This window comes from Eurypyga helias, unplaced genomic scaffold, assembly GCF_000690775.1.
Source record: "Eurypyga helias isolate BGI_N326 unplaced genomic scaffold, ASM69077v1 scaffold5694, whole genome shotgun sequence".
Lineage (NCBI taxonomy): Eukaryota > Metazoa > Chordata > Aves > Eurypygiformes > Eurypygidae > Eurypyga > Eurypyga helias.
In genome coordinates this window covers 50,251-59,954 of record NW_010245513.1, presented here as the reverse complement: position 1 = coordinate 59,954, position 9,704 = coordinate 50,251, and the positions used below count along the sequence as shown (strand labels likewise).

Here is a 9,704-nt window from a genome sequence, read left to right as displayed (position 1 = left end):
CCAGCTTAGTGTCATCCGCGAATGAAATAAAAGCAAATACTTCCATACACATGCAGAAGTAAACCAGCTTTGTAAAAGCAGGATGCAGCTGGTTCTTGCTATAAGGTTCTCCCACTACCTTTCCTCTCATTTGTGATTTGCACAGATTAAGCAATAAGTGCAAGGTATATACAGAGGTATATAACAATTCTTACATAAAGAGCATGCTCTTTATATAAAAAAACCAGTGAAATCTCCAGACCACTGACTACCAATTCATTCCTATCTGTAAAAGCCAGTATGGACATGCCGGTTTTATAATTTCCTGAGATTAAAAGAAAAGATAGGGCATGTCCTAAAAAGAGCCCATGAGAAGCATGCCCTCACTACACACCTCATTTGATCCTGACACCTTCACAATTTGCTAGGAGAAAACAGAGTTTGTTACACAGCATGTCCGGTGCACAGATAGCCTTTCCAAGCCTCTCCAGGGTTGGGAGTAGGGGATTTTTACACCTCTACCTAGCTGGTTAATGAGAGATGGGAAGCAAACCATGGGAGAAAAGAGGGTGTGAACACAGTTGAAACCAAACTTGTCTGGAAAGCTGTTAATTATAGCTTGATACATGGGTTTATAGTTCTGCTTTTGTTTTGGAAGTGTTTGTGAAATTGAGGTCTAAAAGTTAGAAAATAAATATTCATCTATATTTGATACTTTGCAGTTTCTTCATTAATGCTGTATCATAGACCAGCACAGAGTAAATCAGCCCTTATCACACAGTTTTTGTCCCTCAAAGGCTGAGCAAATAGAGGAACTTTGTGAGGAGGTTTTCTGCAATTCAGAGGCTATGCTCTTAGACTGAAAATGATTAATGGCACAGAATTTATACCACCAGCATCACAAAAGCTAATCTGTGCAGCATAAAGATGAGACAAAGGGTCAGCTGTGGTAAAGCAGTATCTCAGTATTCTTCAATACTGAGATTTATTGCCTTGTGTTTTTTACTGATCACCCTTTTAAGATGGTTAAGTACAAACAGGAAAATTAAAACCAGGCAGGAAGCAAGGAAGAGCAGAGCCTTATACACCTAGGGTTGTCAGTATCATTGAGTTCATCTGTAGCTCAGCCAGATGGAAGGTTTTGCCACGAAACATTTCTACCTGCCACTGGTAGCAGTTTATATTTTTATAGCAGCACATGGTGTTTTGGCAGTCTTGAGCAGAAGCAAAAATCTAGCAATTAACACATGTGCTCCCAGGGTGCATTTTAACTAGAAAATGATTGGATGCTGTAAGCAATACAGGCAGCCTACAAACTTGAAATTCTTACTGGTGGTTGTAGTGATGAATTACTAATTGATGCCAGGATAGTTAAGCACAACAGGCTGCAGAGTAAAATGCCTCCTCTCTTTCCTTGATCAACACCTTCCAATCCTATTTTCTGAGGAAAACTCAATAGGTTAGGGGGCCAGGGGCCAGAATCTAGCTTCTCATCTAGCTGATCTATGAAGAACTAGTTTTTGTCCTCATAAGGCTCAAATAACATCTCATCTAGCCAACACCATGTACTTATTCTAACAATTTTCAGGTAAGACATGGAGGTTTTAGGTCTTCTTCCTACTTTAAGAGAGTGTCATGCTTTAGTTCAGAATGGCACAGGGATATAGGCTCAGAGCTTATCCACTGCAATATAAATCTGGTAGTAATCTGCAACAACTCTGCAGTTCCCAGCCTCAGGAGAGAGAGTTATGCCAAAATACATGATGGTTTTGATATGGAAAAAATACTTACTAGGGCTTTGTATTTGCCTGATTTACTTTGACTAATTATTCCAGGTGCATTTTGGCTCCAGACATTGCTATTCAGGCAGGATTGAGCTGTTCAGTATGAGGAACTCACTGAGCAAAGGATTAGTGCACAATATTCAGGCAATGTTCAAACAAACAATTGTGCTATTGTAGTGTAAGAATGTATCATTGAGCAAGTATATACCATCAGGGCTGAGATAACAAGATAATGACAACTGAGGCAGGTCAAACATTGTATTCCATAAAGGGAAGAGGTAGAAGGCAAGTGAATTTCCAGTTAAGTTGTTGACTTTAACACTTTCCAAGTGTAATTCAACTTACATAGAGTAACTCAATAAATTGTTCAAAAAAATCAGATTGGACAGGAAGCACTGAAGGGATAAATTTGTTTCTCTATGAGAGAGTAAATCCATAGTAGCCCCATAATAAAGTGGCCTAATACCCTCTATGAGTATAGTTACTTTGAACTGATGGCAACATAATAGAATGATTTGATTCTAAAGATTTTTCAATTCCATCAGAAATGTATCAAGTGCTTTACACAGCTCATTACATTTAATTTATTCTGCTCTCAGTCTACCTGTTTTGTTGGCTCTGAGATGAATATTATCTCTGCCTTAGTACGAGGAATTCTGCAGCTTGGGGAAAACCAGCTACACAGAGGACTAAACACTGATATATCAAAGAGTCAATGAAATCCTTAGATACTGAGCTGTTGCATGACTGCAACAGGCTCTACCACAAATCCACCTGTCTACTGAAATTACTCTGTATTAAATTAAGCACATTTCAGGAGCAGTCACAGATGCCTCATTGGCAGGGTACAGGACAAACACAAAAATAAAAAGTGAAATCCTGACTCCACTGCAACTGACAGCAAAAGGTTAATTTTCATCTATGGTCCATGCCCCAATGTACCCACAGACTGAGATACTTTTATTCCATATACCTCAGTGTTTACTGCATACCGGTGTGGTAATTCCTTCTGTGATCTTGTGAAGTGGTTCAAGTTGCCATATTTTTTTAAGCCCTATAGGTTGAATTAATTGAGTCCCTCTTTAATTTATACTCATTTATACTATGATCCCTAAGGATTTGGTCATCCTGGTAACAAATGAAATGATAGATATGTGCTGTGAGTTTTGGAATAAATGCCTCCCCTGACATCCGTGGTAATGGCCAAAAGAATAGCCAAAGATTCCTAAGAGCAACAAAGGAAAAATACAACCAGGTGTAGGATATAAAAAAGAACTTAGGGTTTGTAGATTACAGTCTGAAAACACAGAGGCTATACTAAGAGAACAAAAGAAATAGATAAGTAAAGACAGCAGCCTCTTTCTGTTGCTTGTTTTGTGTACAAAGATATGCTTATGAACAGTGAGGTGGCAGAGAAGTTTTGTATTCTCATCTTTGGCAACATAATTAATTCTAGTCATTTTTTGCGAACTGGGTTAAAGACCCATTAATAAAGACACTGACAGAAGGAGAGTAAGGAAATACCTTGGAAGTTACTTTCAACTTCCTTAAAAACATTTGCCTTTAGAAAGGAAATTAACTCGCTTTCTCCCACTCTCACCCTTGAGGCCCTTCTGAACATTCCAGGCACTGACAGAAAAAAGCAAGCTCATGTTGCAACAGCTTGGGAGATTTATGCGCAGATGAGGCGATTCAGACTTGCTGCCCAACAGCGAATACATGAACACTCCGCTTGTTTGCAGGATAGTGTTTCGTCTTTGCTCTTAAAAACCAAACAGACCCAAAAAGGAAACACTGCATGTTCAGTACAGCTCCAGCAGGACTTCAGTCCACGTTACTTCTGTGAACATGGGCATATTTGACATTATAACTGCTTTTTTGGCCTATCAGTAAGATAAACTAGTTGAATACAAAGGAAATCAACTTTATCAGGTTTATACTGCAGTTAACGTTTAACTATTCAGGATATCAGAGGCTGGGATACCCTTGATAATGGTAAAACACTGGTGTGCTGGGAGCTTCCGGGTGTCTGGGGATCAGCAGGGCTTATTAACTCTGACCACGAGCTGGTACCACAGGATTCAAGGTTGGAAGCACTCAGGGAATTCTGCACTATCACTCCCTCCTACTGGTAGGGTTTACTGGTTCAGAATCTGAATTATGTGAATACCTCTAGCCCTAGGTGAAATGTGACACTATTTGTGTGGTATTAATTTAATAATACCACACTAATTTAATAGCAAGGAGCTGGACCTGAGCTGGCTCTGAACAGAATGGTCCTGAGCTTCCCATCTGCTGGTGACATGGCTAATCTTCAGCCTGGACTGTGTGAGCATGGATAGCTGAGTCAATGGGATCTCCGTCTCTCAGAGGCACCTCTCCACTTGCTGCTTTCAGTTGATATAGCTTATGTAAGTTAACCTTGTTCTCAGTTCTTCTGCTTTATTATTGCGATCATTTTGATTTTCAATTACCTTGTTGTTGCGTTCAACCCCAGTGTAATCTGCTTCAGGTGGAATCTTTATATGTAGTTCAGCTTCATAGGCTCCTTCCCCATCATTCCTTGGATTTATTATGAGCATGACACAGTTTTCTTCTCCAATTATCAGCTGATCTTTATCTCTATATAGAACATACTACTTGTCAGGAGTTAAAACATGTACAATTATGATTTACTTATTAATAAAGCAGAAGGACACTTTGCTCTCATAGCATCTGTTCTGGAAAATATTCTGTGAACACAGAATAAAATATTTTCCATAAAAAATTACCCCATGGAAAAGTATGCCAGCATCTGGGTAGGAAAGAGGCCAAGAGAAAACACCACCACAGACAATCAAAGAGGACTACCAGAGAACTTGAAAGTTAGTTGTATGAAACCTCACAGCCTGACTACATTCTAAGCAGAAAGAAGTATCTAGTGGAGAAATTACTTGCCACAGGGGTCCCATCAGCATTGTTTTCCGGAGGCCACAAAGGTGGTGGGATTCCAGTTTCGCCCTCATGCCCGTTATAACATGAACAATAGCAGAAGATCTCCTGAGACCTGCAATGGCACCGTGCCCTTTCCTGTCCCAGCTACATAATTTTGATGGCACAGAGTCAGATAACTGTCAGAGGTTCCCCATTTGTCTTCAATGGCATATTTTTCCCTCCATAAGAGGAATTGTTGCCATATTTTGAAATTCTTTTAGTCTAAGATTCATTTACATCACTGTACACTGAGTTCAGGAGAGTTGTGTCCCAAGTTCAAAGTCACTGGCACACCGAAATAAGCAAATTTGAAATCTCATTTGAACAGCAATTTGTATTATCTCTTGAAATTCAGAGGACTAGAATAATTTCTAACAAACATTTGTAAACTCTATTTTCTGATAACCATTAAACAATGAATGTGTCTGACAAATACATTTTCAAGTGTGTATTTCTCCATTTCTTGGTTGTCTAGATGAAATGGGTGCACAAATTAAAATCTGGAAATCAGGTAAGAATGAGTACCTACAGCAAACAACAGAACAGTGTTCTACATACTTCATTCTGTTACAGCAGGTGGAAGTGTCTGGATTTTGTTATATACAGCATCATTTATTTTCTTTAACTTACGGCATAGCAGAAAGCTGCAAGTCAGGAATGCACAAGTTGTCCTCCCCACAGTCAACCAGAATGTAAGCCTGTATTGTTGTAAAATAAAAAAAATAAAATAGCTGGTACATGCTTCAAAGTCCAAATCACTTCATTAAATATCCCTAACGTAAATGTCTTAAATATCCCTAACCTAAATGTCTTAAACATCACTAGCACTGCCCTGGTGAATTAATCTCTTTCTCATTTCTTTAAGTTCCTTTCCACATGAGCACTATTGGAGACTATTTAGACTGTCAGCTATGTCTGTAGCAGAACAATATCATCTTTCTGGTCCTTTCCCACAATAATTTGGCTTATATATTCTTGAATGCAATCAAAACTATGAACACAATAAAGTTTTGGCTTATATATTCTAGAATGCAATCAAAACTATGAACACAATAAAGTTTTGGAAATGCTTTAAAGGCCTGCCTGTTCCTATATTTATATTCAATTTACATTTTGATTGAATTAAAGACTTGTTGTGTAGTTTCTGGGCAAGAAATTCTGTTTTAAGGGAGATGACAGACAGTATTTGTAAATGCTTTCATGTTTATATACTGAAAATGGCATGCAAAATTCATACCTGTTCTGTTATTGAATTTTTCTGGTAATAGTTCAGGATTGGCTTGACAGTCAAGCTATCTTCAAAACTGGATTCATCCAAACTATAATTCAAGTTTATATTGATGGGAGATAATTTATCTCTAAATTCTGTTTCATCCTGTGAGTGACAATCACATAATAAAAACCAACAGTTTAATATGCTTATTTCAGATTACTACAGTATGGCAACTGATTCAGACTTTATTCTTTATTGAAGGTATAGTTCTTTGACAGCTGCTGTCCAAATTCTGGGTGTATGGAATGTCATTAGGAAAGCAAAGTGACTCACCAGTAACTGGAATGCCTAGAACACATTGCCTCCTCAGAATTTTTTCAAAGCATTAGCCTACAATGAAGCTGTTTAGAAGAGACACACAGAACCAATTCCTATCAGCTACTGCCCTCCTTCCTTTTGGAATGGAGGGAGGGCATGTGTGGATTTGTGGAGGTAACATTGTTGTTTTGTTCCATAACCAAGGATTTATATGGATTAGCAATGGTAAAGCTCCACCACCTTTATTGCCTAGATACTTCCTTACATATTTTTTGACACTCCTCCATTTCAGCTCCCACTGCATTATTGGGACCTGTCTTGGAATCTGCTTCAGTTACATGAGGTAATTCCAGCCACAAGTGAGTAACCAATGACCCTTTCTCCTTCACAACTTCAGTTCCACAGTTCTAATTTTTTCTAAAATCAGTTTAAAATATCCTAAAAATATTTTTTAAAGTATCTGAATTTTAAACCAATGTTGCTGGTGACACTCCTTTAAAATATCTGTTCTGACATGACATTTCATAGAATCATAGAATGGTTAGGGTTGGAAGGGACCTTAAAAGATCATCTAGTTCCAACCCCCCTGCCATGGGCAGGGACACCTTCCACTAGACCAGGTTGATCAAAGCCTCGTCCAGCCTGGCCTTGAAGACATCCAGGGATGGGGATTTAACAACTTTAGTTGATTATCCCACTGTGAATACCATAGGGAGACCAATCTTGCATTTCTGTATCAGGAGATACAGCATTTAATCTGAATTTCCATAAAAGCATGAAATGTGTGTATTTGTAGACAAAGGAACCGTATACTCTTCCTCAAAGGAAGTCTTTTCTTTATACTTACATTGACAAAAGATTTACATAGGAAATTTTGCCCTGGAAGCAGAATGTTCTGGACACCTAAATGAGGTCTGTTTATCTCATGTCTGTAATTTTGGGATGTAAGAACAATGGAAATGCTTCGTCCTTTTCCAGTGGCTCCTCTCTTTATTATTATCTTTAAATCCCTGACACTACTGAAATGGTGCTGAGAGTCCAAAATATTTTAAACTACTTACTCTGAGATAAACAAGAAAGTCCTGGCATCTGAGTTCTTTCTGTCTTTCTATCACGATGGAGAAGTAATGATGTGGCTGATGGTAATCAAAGAAGAGGGTCCTCTTAACAGCTCCTTTCTGTTTCAATGAATCTAATTGCAATTCACCTTTCAGTACTAAAGGATACAAATAAATCAAATATTTTTTATTTAACATGGAAAGACACAGTAGTAAACAATTTGTTATATATTACAGTTAATTACAGTAACAAAGTCTTCCAAGTACAACTAATTCATGCTTTAAGTATCTTTCTGTTTAGTAGCACACTAGTTATTGATTGAAAGTATGGAATATGTGTAATTTAAGCTTTCTAATTTCATTTACAGATCATACATGTACAGAACTTCCAACTCTAAAAAAATCTATTTTTTTCAAAACAGAACATTCTCCAATGGGTTTTATTTGGAAAATGGCTTAAACTGAATCAAAAATCCTTCAAGCTCTGTATTTCTTGCCTTAAGAGGATCTCAATCCTGTCATCTTTCAAGGTATAAGGAAAAAAATACATCTGAAATCGAGTGGTCCAGAGTAAATTACAGGAATGTAAAACATTTCTTACCTATCTCATCTGAAATACTTTGACCTTCAAAGTCTGCGCAGACTATTACTGTAAAGCTATATATATAAAAAAAAAGAAGTAATTATTAGCAGGAGTAGAGCTGACTTGGCAATCAGCAGTTCCCAAGTCTTGGAAACCTTTCAAGTTTTCATTTCCTTTTCTTAAAAAGAAAAATGTTTGCTGAGTTCTGTATTTAGCTACCTAAAATATTGCCTAAGTTAGCAAGTCTCTTAGGCTCCAGTAGTGATCAAAGAAGACAGGGTCTGAACATCTCACTGGGAAAGATACGGAGAAGAGTCTCTGTTCCCACTAATTCTTGAGACGGCCTACACAGACCATCCCTCTAATACTATTGGCAAAGATGGGTTCTTTATGTTGAGCTTCAGCAAAGCACCTTTGTGTAAGGCTGCCTGCAGAAGTCCTTTCTGGTTCTTCATGGTCAAGGAAGAAAAATCCTTGAGCGTGTGGTCAACAGCCAAGCTGTTTTCTAGCAAATCAAATCACACTGGATGATTTCCATTTGCATTACTATAAGAATTCCATGTTTTCAAGAAGCTATAATTCATTCCAAACATACCAACTGAATTGTTCAAATTTTGTTGCACAAGACTAACCAGAATGTATTGTATTTAATTTGCTAAGTTTTGCAGAAGTTGGCAGGTACATGACCTAAATCAAAGCACAGAGAAACTAGTTATTCATCTTCATTATCTAGTATGGTAATGCAACACATTCTACACAATGCAACACGTTACAAATTATTTGTTTTTCATTTGCCTGTTCATAGTATAAAGCAAGCTTTTTTGAACCTCGCAATATTCGCATTACAATTATAACCGTATTATACAAAAAACACCTCAGCAATAATTAGTCATTTCTAATAACAAGCATTTATTTCTACTTCTCTGTAAGATAGGCAATAGGTTTGCAGTTATACTCAACAACTTACAGGAGAAGCCTTTCATAGTTTTATTGGCTGATACCTCCTAACAAGACTTACTATACAAATTAATTAAAAAACCCTAAAAGATATAAATGCTCATAGAAATGTTTCAATTGGTAAGGAATCTATGCAAGTTATATAAATAGTTAACTGAATCACATGTTTAAAAAAGCCTTCGAAAATTATTCTGTATGGCTAGGGAAACTTATAACGATGCTTGTTGATGCTATTAACAGGGCGTACTTCCCTGATGAATGCCACACGGAGAAATCTATCACTGAAAAGATGGTCTTGATGTTGGATTTCTGCTGTCACAATCCACAAGGACTTGGTTCTCCATACCAGTATTCCCAAAGAAGTCCCATATTATGTAACAAAAATTGCTCTGGTGAAATATTTGGGAACCACAACTTGCAAGTGTTCCTGGTTTCCAATCATTCTTACAGAATATTTTCATGCCTTCAGAAATATTGAACCCATGAAAATATATTGAACACATGTTTTGTATAGGAAAGGCTCAGCTAAACATGGATGTAGCTCAGCACTGGACTATGTGAAGTCAGCTTGGGTTAAATAAAAACGTATTTTAATTAGCCATGGCTCTTAATCTCCTCACTGCTGTTATCCTACATACCGAATTCTCCATGAGGTGAATTCAAAACCAGTAACATAGCCTTTAAAATAACCTGTGATCACATTCTAATTGTGTGTTTGCTTCCTCTGACAAATGTAACGAAACTCTCCCACATTTGGGATTCACGTACCTCTCATTACGTTATTAAACACTTTCCTCTTGGGCAAAAAAAAATTGCCTTATGCCATTAAACTCCACTTA

The 9,704-nt window shown here is 37.5% G+C and overlaps 1 protein-coding gene across 1 annotated transcript in view; it reads right to left on the bottom strand.

The window, feature by feature from the left end:
• Positions 1-4,237: 4,237 nt before the first annotated feature.
• The window catches only part of ITGA8 (integrin, alpha 8), a gene marked incomplete at both ends in the record, with an annotated part of 55,675 nt that continues 50,208 nt past the window's right edge, over positions 4,238-9,704 (bottom strand). Inside the window, 5 exons of the mRNA XM_010150088.1 lie at positions 4,238-4,385; positions 5,367-5,434; positions 5,974-6,111; positions 7,329-7,483; positions 7,927-7,982. Coding sequence (XP_010148390.1) covers positions 4,238-4,385; positions 5,367-5,434; positions 5,974-6,111; positions 7,329-7,483; positions 7,927-7,982 — 565 coding nt within the window. The remainder of the gene's footprint in view (positions 4,386-5,366; positions 5,435-5,973; positions 6,112-7,328; positions 7,484-7,926; positions 7,983-9,704) is intronic.